The sequence below is a fragment of the Podarcis cretensis genome, assembly GCF_951804945.1.
Source record: "Podarcis cretensis genome assembly, chromosome: Z".
In the NCBI taxonomy this organism is placed as follows: Eukaryota; Metazoa; Chordata; class Lepidosauria; order Squamata; family Lacertidae; genus Podarcis; species Podarcis cretensis.
Window position 1 is genome coordinate 195,597 of NC_137184.1, and position 18,166 is coordinate 213,762.

The following is an 18,166-nucleotide window of genomic DNA, read 5'->3' on the forward strand; positions in this document are numbered from 1 at the left end:
GCGCCCCGTCGGGGCCACAAGTCCATGGAAGCCAGTCCCGAGCTGGGCTGATGAGGATGGGACGTTTCGTCTTCGGGCTGCGCGGGGAGGCGGGGCAAGGAGATCTGCTCAAAGGCCGCGGTGGGGGGGGAGCCCTGCCCCCACTGGGTGGGTGGGGGTTCTGACTCCCGACGCCCCACCCCGCGGGTATAGTGGAGCCCTAACTCTCCACTCCCCAGCGCCCTCCTTCCTCGGCTGGGCGCTTCTTACTCCCGCCCACCCCCATCCCACCTCCACCCCCCCCCCAAGCCTCAAGAGGCGGCGGAGGAGACTGGGCAAGCACAGCGTCCTCGCCCAGCTATATAGGCGGCTGCCCTCCCTTGCCCATCGGTCGGTCGTCGGTCCCGCTGCCAGTCTTCCCTTAGGTCCGGGTCCCGCCGCCGCCATCACCGCCGGTTAAGGCTCAGACGCTGCCCGGCTCTCCTACTTTCAGAGGAGATGATGGATTACTCCTACGACGATGATCTGGACGAGCTTTGCCCAGTCTGCGGAGACAAGGTATCCGGCTATCACTACGGGCTGCTCACCTGCGAGAGTTGCAAGGTAAGGGCCGGCCGTCGAGGGACAGCGACCCGCTCGGGACTGCCTCCCGCAGCGGAGAAAGGGACTTAGTGGTCTTCTTCTTAGGAAGGAGAGAGGGGAGAGCATTGAGATCAGGGATCCCCAAATTTGGACTCCCCCAAAATGTTTCAGGGCAGCAGCGTGGGCTTGTGGGGGTCGGATGCCCTTCTTAAAAAAAATTGCGGGTTCCCCCTTCCCCAATAAACTCCGCTCCACCCGACGACTGAATAATGACCCCCGGGTGGGATTATCATAATAAATGCCGCATTGAAAATGTGATATCGCCCGGGGCGTTTTAACTGCAGCGCCCTAAAACACCCCGGAGCAAAACCGTCGGTGCAGAAAATTATGGTGGCGTATTTTAATACATGACGCTGGACGCGCGTATTCAAAAGAGGTTCGTCTCTCGGCTAGGGACGGGGTTTACAAATATTTGCAGGGCAAAAGGCGAGAACAGAATTGAAAAGAAAATAATTAGGACGCAAACAAAATTTGAATTATTATCGCTATCACTGCTTCATTGTTATATGAAATAGCGGTAACTGCTTCATTATTATTAAAGTTAATCATTAAAATTAAGCCATGCTACTAATACGAGCAACATAAACGCAAATAATTATATTGATTAAAATAGCTCCAAAATTATTGTTAAACGTATTTTTCTTAAGCAACAAGCCATCCTCATCGAACTCTGGATTACCCAGAGCTTCCGAACAGTATTTAATTAATCCCAGAACCTTACCATATTCTGTTGAAAATCCCGGTACATATTTCGACCTGTAGAAGCTTCACTCGTCTTAATTTTCCGGGGTCCATCTCTGGAGCGCAGCCCCACAACGCTCGCCCGGTGGAACCGACAGTACGGCCTCAGTTCCTTTGGGGATTTTGTTTTCGATCATTTGTGATATTTTAGAGGACGAGAATGTTGATCACTTCTCTTCGAACCCCGATTTTACGGAGGGCGAGTTTTAAGGAGTCCGTGATCCGGAGCCAAAAAATCGCATGTAACGCCGATTTAATGCCATTCCCGTTCAGGAGCGATAGGTTCCCTAAGTCTGTTCCGGGGAGGGGGTGGGGGCCGGGGGGCAAAAGCTTCCCCTGCGCGGCCTTTTCTTCCCTAAAACTCTTTTCGAAAAATGCGCGGTAGGAATTCTTTGGAAATCTTTTCTGAGAATGAATAAAATGCTTCCGGAATAAACGAAATCGACTGGTTTGCGGGCGACTCGATCAGGAAATGTGTCCGGGAAAATGCATCCCGGTCTGGAGTTCCCAAAAGGTGATTCAAAGGAGGAAATTCGTCTTTGGGGGAACCGCAAGCCTTAGCAGTTAATATTATTAAGTGCCTACCGAAAACTGAACCTAGGGGCGCGTTTGGTGGCTGGGGGTCTGGGGACACTTTCCGGTGAGCAGCGTGGGCACCTCAGGGTGTGGATGTGACGGGGCAATTATGTTCCAAGAAATTGTATATTTTTAGGCGCGGGGAAATATATGGCTGCGCGAAAGACGCCCAAGGACCCTGCGCGCCTATTTCCCTGGAGTCGAGGGGGTGAACCAAATGGAGCCCCGAAGCGCTGCACTCGGCCCTTCTGGGCAAAAGGCCTAGTGGTGCTCAGGACCAGACCCGGCTGGCCCGCTCCGTCCTCCTCTCCAGGAGCGGGTTTACGCCAAACAGGGTCTCCGGAGGCCGCCAGAGGACGGTGCTCGGCGGGGGCCCCTGCTGGGAAGGGCCGCTTTGCAAGCGATGGGTGCGAGAAGGGTTAGGGAGAAATTGGGGGGGGGATGAGGCGAATATTGCCCTCCACCCCCCCCACCAAATGATGACACCCAGCAAGGGCATCCCTTTAAATGTCTGTTCTTGGTCATTTTTCTGCTTTGTGGATTTATTTATTTGCCTGACGTTCTTCTGTTTTTCTTCCTTCAGTTCGGTTTAGTTTCTGTCCAGTTCCCCGCCCTCCCTTGCTGTCTCTAACGGTGTTTTAGCTCGCTTGCTTGTTTTGAGACGGTGTTTTTGAGATTTCTACCTTAATGGTGGGACCGAGGAAGGTGGGGGAGGGAGAGGCCCAGAGACGGGAGCCTCAGTTTACCAGGATGTGTCTCGGGGTATGTCTGTCACATTTGTCGTGAAGCCCCCACAAAGGAAGGGCAAGGTCCATGGAGTCTCTTCAAGCTTCTGGAGGTCCCTCCCTCATCATGTGTGTCTGGGGGGGGGGAGAATCGGCAGCTCCAGCTCGAAGGCCCGGCCGCCCCTACCCTCACCACCAGCGAAAGGGAGATGCGCTTTCCCTGGGGGACTGATAATGCCCTAAGCGCCTTGCGGGGGTGGGTGGGTTGCCAGTTAGGTCCTGTGAGAAACTCTAGTCTTAAGAAACATCTGCCACCCTGTCTCAGTCTCTCACTGGAAAAAGTGTATTCCTTCACTTACACTTCAGAATTATAATTAGAATTATTAAATGTATTGCTCACTCTTCACCAGTAGGTCCCAGGGCGTCTTACAACAATCTGAAATTCAGAATTAACAATTGTGTGGTAAGCCGGCACTGCTCTCTCTCCCCCCCCCCCGTGGTTCTTGCAGTTTAACATCCTGGCTGAAGGTTAGATTCCAGGAGGCAGAATATGACAGGGCATGGGGTATCTGCAGACAGGTGCCGGGGCTGAAGCGAGGGGGCGTGGGCAGTGGAGCCAACCGAGGAACCGTGCCCATCTTGCATTCTGAGAAGAGGAGAGAGAGCTCTTGAGGCTCCCTTTCCCCAGGGTGAGGCCACCTCTTCTAGGGATTCATCCCTGGAGCTGAGCTGCCCACCCTGTTCTGAGTCGAAGATCTTTTTATTTAATTGCCTGAGGTTGTGACGTCATCGGCGGCGTGCAGAAGTTCACAAGACAAAATGACTTGCGGAAATGTGCTTTATTTTAAATAATCGCAATATAATGTGATTCTCCTCCTTATTTGGAGGTGGTGATGGAATAATAATAATAATAATAAAAAAATATTTTTACACAGCCCATTTAATTGGGTTGCCCTAGCCACTCTGCGGGTGGCTTCCAGTATATATAAAAACATAGTAAAACACAGTAAAATATTACACCTTATAGAGCTTCCCTATACAGGGCTGCCTTCAGATGTTTCCTAAATGTTACATAATTACTCATCTCCTGATGGGAGGGCGTTCCACAGGGCAGGCGCCACCACCGAGAAGGCCCTCTGTCTGGTTCCCTGTAGCTTTGTTTCTCGCAATGAGGGAACCGCCAGAAGGCCCTCGGCGCTGGACCTCAGAGTTCTGGGTTCTTGTCGCCCCTCCTTGATAGGAGTCAGGGAGGTGGCGATGGTGGGGGCCAGAATGGGACAGCTTGATTAGACGCTAATTATTATTGGAGCTGTGGTCCCCAAGGCGTCCCTGGCCCCCCAGTTCTCCTCTGTATGGCCACCGGACTGGTTAGGGGTGATGGGAGTCGTACCCTTTGCTATCAAGTGCTTGGGTCCGGGGTGCCGCGGTTATTGCCCCCGATCAGCCCTGAAACTCTCCCCGGTTGCTCCGCATATCGCCCCTCCTCTCACTGTTGCTCCGTTCCTGCTTTGCTCAAAAGTCTTCCTCTTCCATTTCCGAGCTGCCTCATGTGTGATTTATATATATTATTATATATTATTATATTATATTATATTATATTATATTATATTATATTATAATTACTTTCACTCCTGGTGCAATGTGTGGTCTTCTGCATGTAGTTCCAAACTGTGATAATTTAGAACAGGTACTTTATAATAAGCAAACATCCAAACATGGAAACTATTATTTTATTTTAAAAGCCACACATTCGATCCCCAGTAGGGCTGGGAATGTCCCCTGCCAAAACCCCGTGAGCTCTGCTGCCAGTCCATACAGGCAGCGTTGAGCCAGCTGAACCAAAGTTCTGCCTAGGTATGAGGCAGATTTCCATGTTCCTGAACTGCTAAGACCAAAAAAAAAATTAACATGGTATAATCTTCTTCATCAGATGCATATGGGGACATGACTCTTGGGTTGTGGTATTGTTTAGAGATTGTTGTTTATTGTTTACGACTACTTTTGTAATGTTTGTAATTGTGTTGTTGTTTTTACATGTTGTAAGCTGCCTTGAATATGGTTTTAACTTTGGAAAGGCAGCACACAAAACCATTGAAAGACAGAGAGGACGTTAACCGTGAAATCAGAGGGAAATTAAATGGATTTATGATTATTAATAGTATCACCATCATCTTACAAAGGGCCCCAAAGTATAAAGTAAAGACAAAAACAGTCTATGCCCACAGACTCACCATCAGAGAGACATGGCACAAAAGAAATAAACAACGAGGAAGGCAGAGGAAAGCAAGTGTTGGAGCAGTTGCTCCCTGACTGGCCCACGATGGGGCCAGGTCGGTCAACCCTTTGCAGTGTCCCTGTTCCTTGAACAGTCCTTCAGATAACGGATGCAAAAATGGTTTCAGTCTCCCTTCCCAGAGCAGAGTTGATGATCATAATGCTTTGGTACACGTGTCGTGGGATACACTCTCACACGCATTCAGGTCTCCCGATTCCACCCTGCCGCTTTCCCAGTTCCCCCTTTCCCCCCAAAGAGCGCCAGAGGGAACTGGGTTTTGAGACAAGGAGCAGAGCTAGCTATCTAAACCCAGAGGAAGCAGCATTATTTATTAAATTTGTATAGTGCTCTTCATCCAAAAATCCCAGGGCGGTTCACAACAGAAAAAATACAAAATGAGGGCACAAATACATAATAAAACATTAACAAACAAACAAACAACTCCCCTCCCAGAAACACCTTTAAAAGGACACAGAATGTTAATCGGCTGACAAGAAGAAGGGTCTCAGGTGATATAGTCCTCTCCCGCCTGCACCCCAGCTTAATCTGTGTCGGGGTTCACCCTGAGTTCCTCAGAATCATAGGCTCTGCTCTGGAAGGCCTGGCATATTCACTAAAGCGAGCGTTCCACTGGGCATACTCAGAGCGCATGTTTGAATCCTCCTCCCAAGTGACAGCTGCTTTGGGCAGGGCGGGGCTTGCAAGGCGAGGGGTGTGGGACCCACCTGTGACCCCCCCCCCGTTCGTGGGGAATTATTCGCGCTTCCAGACTCCTTGAACTTCTCACACACACCCCCCCCGCACATCTTGTCCTCAGGGCTTCTTCAAGAGAACCGTGCAGAACAGCAAGCACTACACGTGTACGGAGAACCAGAACTGCAAGATCGACAAGACGCAGCGCAAGAGGTGTCCCTATTGCCGCTTCCAGAAGTGCCTTGTGGTGGGCATGAAACTCGAAGGTGACTCCCGTGGGCAGAGTCGTGGGCGGGCGGGCGGGCGGGCGGGCGGGCGGGCGAGTCTTTGCAACACGGAAGGTAGGTGCTGACGCGAAAGCGCCTTCTGCCAAGGGGGCGGGGAGGGATCCTGATACCAGCCTATGTCCTGGATGCTGCCGCCTCTGAGCTAACCGCGGCCAGGAGGGCTTTTGCTCCGGCCCAAACAGGACGTGGGGACGTGGGACTTGACGTGGGCGGGAGGGGGTGGAAGGACTGCCGACTTGACCCCTACCGGCCAATTTTCTTCCTCGTCCCCCCTCTTAACCCCCGTTGCTTTTCTGCCTCTGAGGGGGCGAGGAAAAAAACAACATATAAGTATACATGCATTTCGTGCCTAGGTCGTGAGAATGCAACACCTTCCCTGGCCAGGAGGCGCGTTTTTGAAAAGAGCGCGCCTCCACGCACAGCGTCCACCCAAAGAACAGTGCCAGGCGGTTTAAAAGAGACTTTTGAGATGTTCTAGATCTGCTTCCTTTAAATCTTTAGCCTCTTTCCCCTCTACCCAACCCGTCCCCTAGTATTCCACCCCCCCCTTCTCCCTCTGCTGGGTTTCCATGTGTCCCGTGTGGCCCTTTATAAGAGGGGCAGGGACTTTACTCTGCAAGGACTCTTGGAAGTGAGACCCTGTAAAATGCAAAGGAGCCGAGTGCTTTTTCTGCCTGTGCTGTCAAGCTTAGTTGCCAGCCACAATATCCTTATTATTATTAATTCCGTGTTCCATTTGAGTGGAGGCCCCTTAAGGCCGTTATCACTGGGGAAGTCGGATAATGATGACAGTATTCTTGTGGTTCCTCAGTAACCTGGAAGGCTTTAAAAGAGGGCGGGACGAATTCATGCAGGATTATAAGGCTATCCATGGCAGCAGTGCTTTCAGACGTGCTCAGATCCTGCTCGCATGTTTCCCATGGGGGTATCTGGGTGGCCACTGTGAGAACAGGATCCCCCCCCCCGGACTCCTCTTATGTTTTTGAGATAAAATACCTGCGCAGCCTCTTCTGAAGCTCTTATGTCCAAAGAGCCTTTCGCGCCCCCCCGCCCCAGCGTCATAACGCTGACTCTTTGAGAAAGGGCTAGCACTAGGGTGATAATTAAATCTGGCGGGAGTCCCCCCCCCCCCACGTCTCATTCCTGATGCTCGGCGCGCTTTGCTGGAGAAGTCCTGATACCCCCCCCCCCCCCCGCGCATTTATTTTTATATTGCTTTTAAAGCCCGACTTTCCAACTCTGTTTCCACTGAGTGATCTGAAAATTGGTATATTTCCCATTTAGAGTCTAGCAATTAAAAAGCCGCAGTACCGATTCAATGCACACTATTTGCTGGTACTCCCAGTTTAAAACCCGACTTTCCAGGTCCGTTTCCGCTGCGGGTTGCTGTCACGTTCGGGGACTTTCCTGCCTTAGAGAGCAGAGCGGAGCGGAGGGCTGCCTGGAGAGCAGGCTTTGAACGACATAAAGTGAAAGCAAATTCCTCCATGGGGTGGAAAGGAGGGGGCGAGGCTGGGCGCGGGTCCCGGGGGAGGATGCTCCACAGCATAGTAGTCTAGGTCTGGAAGGACACGTGTCTCCGGGAACCAATTGGGGTTTCAAATAATAAAAATAGGATAAAAATAAACACACAGAGAGGTCACGTGAGAGCCATCTTCAAATACCTAAAGGGCTGTCGCATGGAAAATGGACCATGCTTGTTTTTTCCTGCTCCGGAGGCCAGGACCCGAACCCATGGTTTCAAGCGACAAGAAAGGAGATTCATTCAGGCTCAGCACCAGGAAGAAATTTCTGACAGCCAAAGCTGTTCGGCGGTGGAAGGGTCTCCCGCGGGAGGTGGTGGTCTCTGCTTCCACGGAGGCTGGAGAGCCACCTGTCAGGGGATCCGTAGTTGTGATTCCAGGGGTTGGACTAGATGACCCCTGGGGAACCCTTTCAAGAAAGCCCAAGTGAAGGCTACCAATTTTATCAGATCATGAAGGCTAGTTCCATAGTTGCCAGGCTTGCGATGAGGGTTGTCTTGAACAGGATGGTTCTGTTGCCTATGTCATAAGGAATGCCAAATCATATAAAGTGTCCAGAGGTTCTACGCGTTGTCAAAATCTCAAATATGGGCGTTTCTCTCCATTAAAGCTGTATCCCAGAGTGTATGGTACAAAGCGTCCAGTGTAAGATTTTGGGCTGTTTCCCACTGAGTTGCAATTATTATTAATATTAATTAATAAATTAATTACATTTCTAGACTGCCCTTCGTCCGAGGATCACAGGGCACTTTACAATATAAAATCACAAAAAACACATTCCTTAGTAACAATTAAAAAACAATATCCCCGCCCCACAGTTTAAAAGGCCACAGATGATGATTGTACCTCACCCTTCTGGTTTGGTTTCCCCAGCCACTTTGGGTGGGTTACAGCATATCTAAAAACTGGCTGAAGAGGAATGTTTTTGCCTGGCACTTAAAGATATGTAGAGATGGCACCAGGCTAGCCCCCCATGGGGAAAGTATCCCACAAGTGGGGAGCCACCACAGGAAAGGCCGCTTCTCATCTTGCCGCCCTCTGGATCTCTCGTGGAGGGGCCACATGAAAAAGGGCCTCAGAGCTTCTGGGCAGAAGCAGTCCTTGAGGAGTGGTGCTCCTGAGCCATTTAAGGCTTTATAGGTCAAAACCAGCACTGAATTGGGCCTGAAAACTAAGCGGCAGCCAGTTGGGTCACAGTTGGCATTACATGCTCAAACTGTCTCATTCATGCTGCCAAGATCATATATAAGACTAATTCTTTTGACAATACATTTACATTTGTATCATCAAAAATATTCAGTAACACTAATTTTGGGCAACGAACAATAGTTTATTTAGCAATATTTATCATTCATGTCAAGAATAAATTCCAAAAATCTTCCACCAAATTACAGTAAATGGTAATATGTACGAAGTTTATTGCAGTCCCTCCAACTAGTAGGTCATAAAGAAGGAAACATTTTTTACATTTGCAAAGGAGTGCAATACCATCTGTGCAATAATTTCAAGGAGTTTTCCCAAAGAAATCTGGAAGCAGATTTTTAAGGGCTGTGATCCCCAAATTTTATTCCCATCCTTGGGAATAGTATGTGTGCAAATATCTAGTTCCCATATCTTTTTGAGGGGGTTCCATAGATCCACTGATAACCTACATTAAGCAATATAGAGTATAATTAAAATCTAATCCTTTCCCTCCTCTACCCATTGTAATTTTCAAATTTTGTTAAGGCGTGATTGGTTTTTTTTTACACATTCCTCACCATCTCCAGTTGCACATACAGACTCAGGCATGTGTGATAAGCTGGTGGAGATAGGGTTTTCGTGTACGTGTGCGGGAGATACTTTGTACATGCTCAGAAGCACCCTCTGCACATATCCCAAGGCATGTGGATGAAAGCAGGCAGTGCCAAGAAGGGGTGTCTGTGTGTTTGTGTGGGCACTGGGGGTATAACGGTTTCCGGTATCATAAAAGGATGCGCTTTTGCTTAAAAACACTGAAAAAGGGACTAATTATTCTCAGTTATTGAAAAAGCTTGCCCTGAAATGAAAAGTTGGAAACATTGTATATGTAAAGTTACTACTCATAACTATTAGCACTTTTAAAAACTTCATGGAACTGTTTATAACTTTTACAGCTGCCTGGAACTTCCTAAAACTGCTGAGAATGTTCAAGAAGAATCCAGATATTGGTCTATATGGAAAGATTTCTGGGCAAACAACTAAACTTCTTAATTTTTAATATTTCTTTCTGTGGCAATATACAATTGTGGCTGGAGAAACCCAGCTGGATGGGCATGGTATAATCATAATCATAATCATTACAATGTCGCACAAGATCCTCAATTTATTCTCAGCAATAAGAAGTGATGGGCCATGTATAAAATATTGTACATGTATTAGAAAATTTGCAAGCTCCATTTTTCCTGTATACATGCTATGCATAATACATTATACAGTTACATATACCAAAATCGATGTATTGCTTTCCGGGTGACCTTTTTTTTCAAAAGGTTTGGAAACGACAGTTCATTCCTTTGTTTTTAGGCAAAAGTTCATCTAACTAAGCTACAGGAACATGAGGTTGTAAAAAAGTTATAACCCTAGCGGACACTTCCCTTTCCAAAGATCCCAGGGGAAAGGAATAAAAATAATACTGTATTCAGATTTGTTTTTTGTTTAAATCCCAGCAGTCCGGACATTTATTCCGGCGGGTGCTCAGCTTTTTCTACCGCAGCACGGAAATAGCCTCCTATCCTGAACAGTACTGAGTGTCCCGGGATGCGGGCCTGACTGGAGTCCCTTGGGCACGCCCATTGCTCAGAACCTGGCTGGCCGGAGCCCCCTCTGACAGCAGGCACCATGGGGGGAGATCTGCTCGGTGGTGAAGTGCCCCCACTTTGCATGCCAAAGGCTCCAGGTTCAATCCCTGGCACCCCCACCCCCCCTTAAAAGGACCCTTGGCCGGAGAGCTGGTGCCAGCACAGCAGACAATACCGGTGGGTTAGATGGACACCAGTGTCCGCCAGATTCTTCTGTTCTGTGCCTTGGCGGAGCAGGTGTGATGAAACCTTGGGCCTCATCCCGGAGGTTTCTGAGCTACAGTTCCCGTCAGCCCCAGCTGATGGGAGTTGTAGTCGAAAATATTTGTTTGCATTTGTATCCCGCCTCGTTCTCCGAGGAGCTTAAGGTGGCAGAGGTACAGGGTTCTCCCCTATTTAATCCCATCTAGTAATACCACTGCAGTGCCCTTGAGTGCACGCAGAGTGCCCATACCTTTTGATGCCTTGCGACTGGCCTTAGCCTTGCCCGCGTCAGGTGGGCTTCGCGTGGCTTTATCCACCAGGGGTCGCCGCGAGGGGCGGAGAAGGGCTATAGTTCAGAAGGTCCCAGGCTTAGTCCCCAGGGACATCTCCAGGAAGCAGGGCTGGGAGAAGACTATGAGGAGATGCTGCCAGTCAGTGTAGACAGTTCCGAGCTCTATAGACCAGGAGTCTCTGACTTGGCAAAAGGCAACCGCCCCACGTTCTTATGTTCTTCTGCGTGGAGCAAATGGACGCACGAAGAAGGGAACGAAAGAGAATGCTATCCATTCATTCATTCATTGCATTTAATGACCTCTTTTCCTCGGAAGAGCTCAATGTGGCATTCACGTGGCGTCCAGAGTGGCGCAATCTAATCCCAACGACAACCCTGTGAGGTAGGCTAGGGTGACAAGCAGTGACTGGCCCAGGGAGCAAATTTGTATGAAATATTGTGGGAGAGCTGAGCCCCTTTCCGCATAATCGATCACAAGACAGGGCGCACACATCACTTGAGTAGCAACGCCCATCAACCGGGGTGGGGACTGTCCCCCTCCAATATTTTGTTAGGGGGTGGGGAAAGGGACCTAGACCCCTAGGAGTTGGCTTCTATGGACTGGCCTCTAATGCCACAGGCAGGGAGCTTCGAGGCCGAGTGGGAGAATTTGAACCCAGGTCTCTTCCAGGTCCAAGTAAACTAATCACTATGCCACCCCGGATCTCTTAAAAAGAGCTCCTTCAACAACGGAGGCCAAAAGGCAACGTGATTGGGGAGGACTAGAGGAAAGGGAGGGTGCGCCGACACCAGCCGCTCTTAAAGGCTCAAAAGAAGAGGAAGGATGTGCGCGAGAGCAGGAGTGACGCGAGGAATCAGGGCATCATTGGCATGGCGCGTAATTGCGCAGGGGTGCGCGCAGACATCTTTGCTAGCGGCACCGAGGACTTCCCAACGTGGCGGAGATGGGGAACCCACGGCCATGTTGGCTGCCAGTCCGGCGAGCGACGGGCCACGGGGGGTCGACCACACCTGAACTCCCCATTCTCATTGGCTTGCAGGAATTGGTGGGACTTCGCTGGGAGGTCCCTTCGCCAGCTTTCTGTTGCGCCAGCAGCCTGCTTCCAAGATGCACCTGGAGGATGGGCAGCGCCAGAAAAGCATCTCTGACCACCAAGGTCTTTGGTTGGAGCTCCCAATGTCAGCTGCTGGCTGGGCCGCTGGCTTCTAGCTCATGCGCAGACTGCTGGGGCGCACAGATGGGGCGGGTCGTTCCCCCTCCAAAGTAGGAACAAGGACCTCCGGAAAGCTAACACCTGAGCACGTCGCTCCTCCTTTTCAAATCGGTTTCAACTTTTAATAGTAGCTCGGGCTTCCTAGCCTCGCATGGCCCTCTACCCCAGGAGCAGCTTTGGCAGAGGCGTTTCCGCGGCCAGCGGCCGCCGCCTGCCTTCCTTCCTCGCTCCGGAGGAAGGTGGGAGGCGAAGACGCGTCCTCTGCCAACGGACCCCGCGGGATGGCCGGGCCTCCTCTTCTCCCGGGTTCGTGGGAGTCGCTCTTGGCGGCTGGGAGCCTCTCCTGGCTTCTCCCTCCCGCTTCCCCTCTTCTCAGGGACTAGGGCGGGAGGTAGGGATATGGGGCGAGTTTCTTCTTTTGGAAGCGGGGGCGGAGAGCGCTCTCTTCCAGGGCGCGCTTCCAAGGCAGCTGCTGCGCTTTTGGGATCAGTGTCGGCATCGGGGATGGAGGCCGGGGGAGGCCAGCAGAGAAGCACCTGCGTGGGTTTCACAACCGTGACACATTCTTGCGCTCTGCTCGAGGGTCGTGGCGCGGGCAGTGGCGCGAAATAACAACAGCTAAGCCTGGGAAAGGGGCCTTTACGCCTCTAGGACCACGCGCTCCGTCCCCCTCGCCATGATTATCCTGCAGTCATCCTCTTCCGCCTGAAGCCCCGAGGGTCTAGCATCCACACAGTGTTCAGATGTGCATTAAAGGGCTAGCCAGTTTAAATTCAAACGTGTTTCAAAGTTACAGTGTGCACGCGACCTGCAGTGTCGCCAAAGCGGGGCGGAGCAGGGGCCAGATTCGTGGCGTTCCCCCACCCCGCGTGCAGTCGTTTGAACGCAGCCTGGGCCTTCCTGGTCGGATTTTGTCTGACGCCTTTTCCCCGCTTTCTCTCCCTTTCCCCCTTCTTCTCCTCCTCCCTCCCTCCTCCCTCCAGCCGTGCGCGCCGACCGCATGCGGGGTGGCCGGAACAAGTTCGGGCCCATGTACAAGCGGGACCGAGCCATGAAACAGCAGAAGAAGGCGCTGATCCGCGCCAACAGCTTCAAACTGGAGACCGCCCAGCCGCCCATCGTGTCCCCGGTGCAGGCGGCGGCGGAGTACGGCGGGCGGTCGGCCTCGCTGCACGGCCTGAGCCACCACCACCACCAGTCTGGGGTGGCAAAGGCGCTGCCCCCGCCCGGCAGTGGCAGCAGCAGCAGCAGCAGTAGCTCCAGCAGCTCCGGCGGCGGTGGCGGTGGCAGCGGGATAAGCAGCTCCACCGCCATGGCGCCCGTCGACTACGAGCGCAGCTCCTACGGGACGCCCGCGCTGGCCATGCCGGTGCCCTCGGGTCACGGGCCGCTCTCGGGTTACCACTACCAGTCCTTCGCCAACCGGGCCATCAAGTCCGAGTTCCCGGACCCATACGCGACGCATCCAAACGAGGCAGCCCCGCCGTACCCCTACCCGGAGGTCTACCCCAATGGCGGCTCCGCAGCCACTGGGGGCGACTTGCCCGACGTGATCCTGAAGTTGCTGCAGCAGGAGCCCGACGAGGCGCAACTCAAGGCCCGCATCCTGGCCTGCCTGCAGGAGGAGCAGAGCAAGGCCCGCCACGAGAAGCTCAGCGCCTTTGGCATCATGTGTAAGATGGCGGATCAGACCCTCTTCGCCATCGTGGAGTGGGCGCGCAGCTGTATCTTCTTCAAGGAGCTGGAGGTGAGTGGGAGGCGGGCGGGGTCGTTGCTTTTCGCTGGGGGGTGGGGTGGGGACGAACCCCGAGAGGAAATGGCTTCCCACGACCTACATCTCCCCGACTTGGGCATGTTTCCTGTGCTTGCTTTGCTTGGTCCCGGGGTGGTGGGTGGTGAGGAGGAAGGTTGAACTGTGGCTGGGGGGAGGCCTGCTTTGAGCACGTGCAGAGCGCCGGCAGCGAACGCAGGGCAAGTCTTCTGCCAGGTAAGGACACCCTCAGCTTCACCTGCGCTCAGTAATTTACCTTGGGAACCCTCTTTGAGGTGCCCATCTGGCCCAGGGGCTGCCACGCGAAAGGGCAGCTTGTGCCCAGTTCTCTCTGCGGGGGTCGAGGCCGCCCCTTGCCTTCCTCCCCATGTGAGCCAGCGGTGATGGGAACCTGGGAAGCCTTGGCAAAGGGCAGTTGATTGTTTGCTGTGCCCAACAGCCACCCTTTCAGGGACTTCAGCTCAGAGTTGCTCAGGGACAACCTGCCCTGCCCACTATGCCCGTTGGTTACTGGTGTCCATCTGGGCTGATGGGGCAGCTGCCAGGGCCAGCCCCTGGGCAGGTTGTAAATAAGAATGGGGAGGCTGCTGAGAGCGAACAGAGGCTGGTGGGCCCACAGGTGCCTCGTTGGCCAGAGGTGTCTTAACAGTAAGCCCCATGGAGTGCAGTGGGGCTTACACACAGGTAAGTGTGTGTTTGATTTCAGGCATGGCTGCCTCCCTCAATGCTTGGAAAGGGGTGTGCGTGTGGATATTGAAGCATGGCCTCCCATTAGTCCACTTTGCCTGTGCAGAAGGGATCTGCTTCATCCCATATTTTGGGGTCCCAGGCAGAACAGCAGACCCACATGGACTGTCTCCCTCCTGAACCTTACGGAAGGGGAGGTGTGTCTGTGAGAGTGGCCACTTCTGTGCTCAGCCCTCAGCTGAGAGTGGATCCGGGACCTCACTTGGGCCCGGGGAATCCGAGTTCGAATCCCTTTCTGAAAGGTAAAGGGACCCCTGACCGTTAGGTCCAGTGGCGGACAACTCTGGGGTTGCACGCTCCATCTCTATAGGCCGAGGGAGCCGGCATTTGTCCACAGACAACTTCCAGTTATGTGGCCAGAAGGACTAAGCCACTTCTGGCGAACCAGAGCAGCGCACGGAATATCTTTCCTAAATATTGGGCTTATTCACCACTTGGAAAAAATGCATTCTGAGAGGCAGAGAGCTCCCCCCCTCCTTTGAAAGTGTCATTCAGTGTGAATCTGTGGTGGTGTGAGATTTGCACCCAGGACTCCTCAGTGGATCAGCAACCTCTGCACTGTTCAAGCCCTTGAGGAAATGGCTATAATAAATAAGACCAAAGTAATGGCTGGTGGAGAAATGCTTTCAAATGAATGAAAATTCATGTGTGCAGGGCAGCTTCTTTCATTAGCAATGACGGGGCTTTCACATTTAAAATAGCTAAATGAGCTCTCCCCAGTGTGGCTTTATAGTGTCCCACTAAAACTGCTGTCAGAGTTTTAAAAACCCCACTAGCCAGGCAATTGATGGGCATAACTCATTTGAGGCCTGGCCAGTGTGGGAGGAAGAGGGCTCAGCTGGCTAATGGGGCTCCAGAAGAGTCCTCTGTTAAGGAGCCAGAGGCACCGCCAGGGTGGGTCTCTGGGCTCTCATTGCCTGCCTTCCTCCAAGGCCGGTGGATCTCTGTAGCCCTCTCTCCTCACTCCAGGCAGGCAACAAACAGCTCTCTGATTGCAACTTCACTTTTTAGATCTGGGTTTAAGATCTTCTGTATGAAACAAGTCTGCCATTGGAAGGCCATTGCTTTGATGTATAAATAAAATCTCAGAGCACATGCACAATAATTGTGCATAAAACCATACAAGAAAAGCTATATAACAAAGTTAACATTAAAGTAAAGGTAAAGGGACTCCTGACCATTAGGTCCAGTTGTGGACGACTCTGGGGTTGCGGCGTTCATCCCGCTCTATAGGCCGAGGGAGCCAGCGTACAGCTTCCGGGTCATGTGGCCAGCATAACTAAGCCGCTTCTGGCGAACCAGAGCAGCACACGGAAACGCCGTTTACCTTCCCGCCGGAGCGGAACCTATTTATCTACTTGCACTTTGAGGTGCTTTCGAACTGCTAGGTTGGCAGGAACAGGGACAGAGCAACGGGAGCTCACCCCGTCGTGAGGATTCGAACCGCCGACCTTCTGATCGGCAAGTCCTAGGCTCTGTGGTTTAACCCAAAGCGCCACCCGCGTCCCCAAAGTTTACATTATTAATCAGCCAAAGGCTGTGGAAAGGTGTGTTCTTAATTGCCTGCATAAGCCTTATGGGTTAGAAAAAAAATCAGCAGGTGTGTGAACAAAGGAAATACTGTAGTTTATTATTTGTTTGTTTGTTTTTACATTTATAGCCCACTTTTCCCTCCAAAGAGCTCAAGCTGTTACACATAGTTCTCTTCCTACCCTCTTTATTCTCACAACAACTCCTGTCATTTAGGGTAAGGGAAAGTGATTGGCCCAAGGCCACCTAGCAGGCTCCTTCAGGCCTTGTTCAAAACTGCAACCATGACTGCTTCAGAGGGTTCTCCTGACTGGGGGGGGGGGAGGGAGGATGGTGATCTCCAACCTCTGTTTTCAATACCAGTGCTCACCAACTTGGGACAGCATGGTGTAATGGTTAGAGTGTCAGACTAGGAAAAAGTTAACAGTAGATTGGGAGCAAAATTCTCTAGGCAGTTTGTCCTTTAATTATGATGAACTTACCTCACAGGGTAGTTTTGAGAATAAAATAGAGGGGGACCATGGAGGCCAAGGTGGAATATAACGTATTTTTCGCTCTATAAGACACACTTTTCCCCTCCTAAAAAGTAAGAGGAAATGTGTGTGCGTCTTATAGAGCAAATGCAGGCTGTGCAGCTATCGCTGAAGCCAGGAGAGCAAGAGGGATTGATGCGCACTGATCCCTCTCGCTCTCCTGGCTTCACTTTGCTGGAGAGGCGCTGTGCAGCTTTCCCTCTCTGCGCAGCGCCCCTTCAGCGAAGCGGGAAGAGAAACGGAGCCCCTTCCATTTCTCCTCCCGCTTTGCTGGAGAGGCGCCAAGCAGAGAGGGAGAGAACATTTTTTTTCTTGTTCTCCTCCTCTAAAACTAGGTGCGTCTTATGGTTGGGTGCTTCTTATAGAGCGAAACATATGGTAAATGTAATATAACAGTAAAAAGGGGGTTAGGCAAATGCGTGGGGTGTAAGGTGAACAGTGGCTACTAGTCATGATGGCACCTCCAGAGTGAATACTAGTTGCCTGGGGCTCAACAGTGGGAAAGAACTGCTAACACCCCTCCACCCTGCAAATGTCCGGCTTGTGGTTTTCCCAGGGGCATCTGTTGGCCACTCTGGGAAACGGGCTGCTGGCCTGCAAGTCCCAAATCCTCTGGAATAGACAGGAAGACTAATCTTGTTCTAGGACAAAAGTCATTCCCCAACTATTGCTAATCTCCCTTTACTGTGATGTAGACATCACAGTTCCCGTCTTCAAAGACACAGCCCCCTCTCCCCAGAAACGGGGGCTTGAACATGGTGAGGGGGAGGTATTAGTCCCTGATCTGGACTTTGTGTAGAAATGAAATCTCTCCACCACAATAATGAGCTTCAGAACTTATCTCAGTACAAGCCACACTAAGACAAACACGGCAGAATATCAAAGAAAGACATTGCAAACAGGAGGTGGGCTCCAGTCCTTTATGTAGTTCAATGGACTTCCCTCTCTCTGATCCTGGAGGGAGATCCTGTGCTGGTTCATCAGTGCAGAACCTCTGCAACAGCTGCTGCTCCTAGCCATCTGCAGCAAGCACATGCCACGGCTTCCCAAATTCCAGCTTCCAGCTCATGTTTCCAGAGGTGAGTCATCAGGTACTGAATGGAAAAATACCAGCCTCCTCTGACGCTTTTGCTGGAGTGGAACCTCTTGTCTAAGGTAAACGTCCCTTTACAGAATATTCAATACAGTGCACTCAAACACAGCAATTTATTTACATTAAAACTTACAACTTTAATTGGGGGGGGGGAGGCAGAGAAAACAGACAACTTGGTGGTTAATACTTTGGCTCGCAGAACCGTTGCTCCAATCTTGCTCCAGCCCTGATGAGAGTAGGTGGAGCAGCCTGGTGCCCTACATCCTTGCTCAGAGTTAGTGACCAGACCCACACTGTAGATTTAAAGTCCTCTTAAAGGTGAAGGGACCCCTGACCACTGGGTCCAGTCATGGTCGACTCTGGGGTTGCAGCGCTCATCTCGCTTTATTGGCTGAGGGAGCCGGCGTACAGCTTCCGGGTCATGTGGCCAGCAGGACTAAGCCGCTTCTGGCGAACCAGAGCAGCGCACGGAAACGCCGTTTACCTTCCCGCCGGAGCCTGACCTATTTATCTCCTTGCACT

At 51.6% G+C, this 18,166-nt stretch overlaps 1 protein-coding gene across 1 annotated transcript in view; it reads left to right on the top strand.

Annotated features, from left to right (window-relative positions):
* The first annotated feature begins 349 nt into the window (after positions 1-349).
* The window catches only part of NR5A1 (nuclear receptor subfamily 5 group A member 1), a 47,515-nt gene continuing 29,698 nt past the window's right edge, over positions 350-18,166 (top strand). The window contains exons 1-3 of the mRNA XM_079962142.1: positions 350-582; positions 5,756-5,897; positions 12,954-13,717. Coding sequence (XP_079818268.1) covers positions 478-582; positions 5,756-5,897; positions 12,954-13,717 — 1,011 coding nt within the window. The 5' untranslated portion in view covers positions 350-477. The remainder of the gene's footprint in view (positions 583-5,755; positions 5,898-12,953; positions 13,718-18,166) is intronic.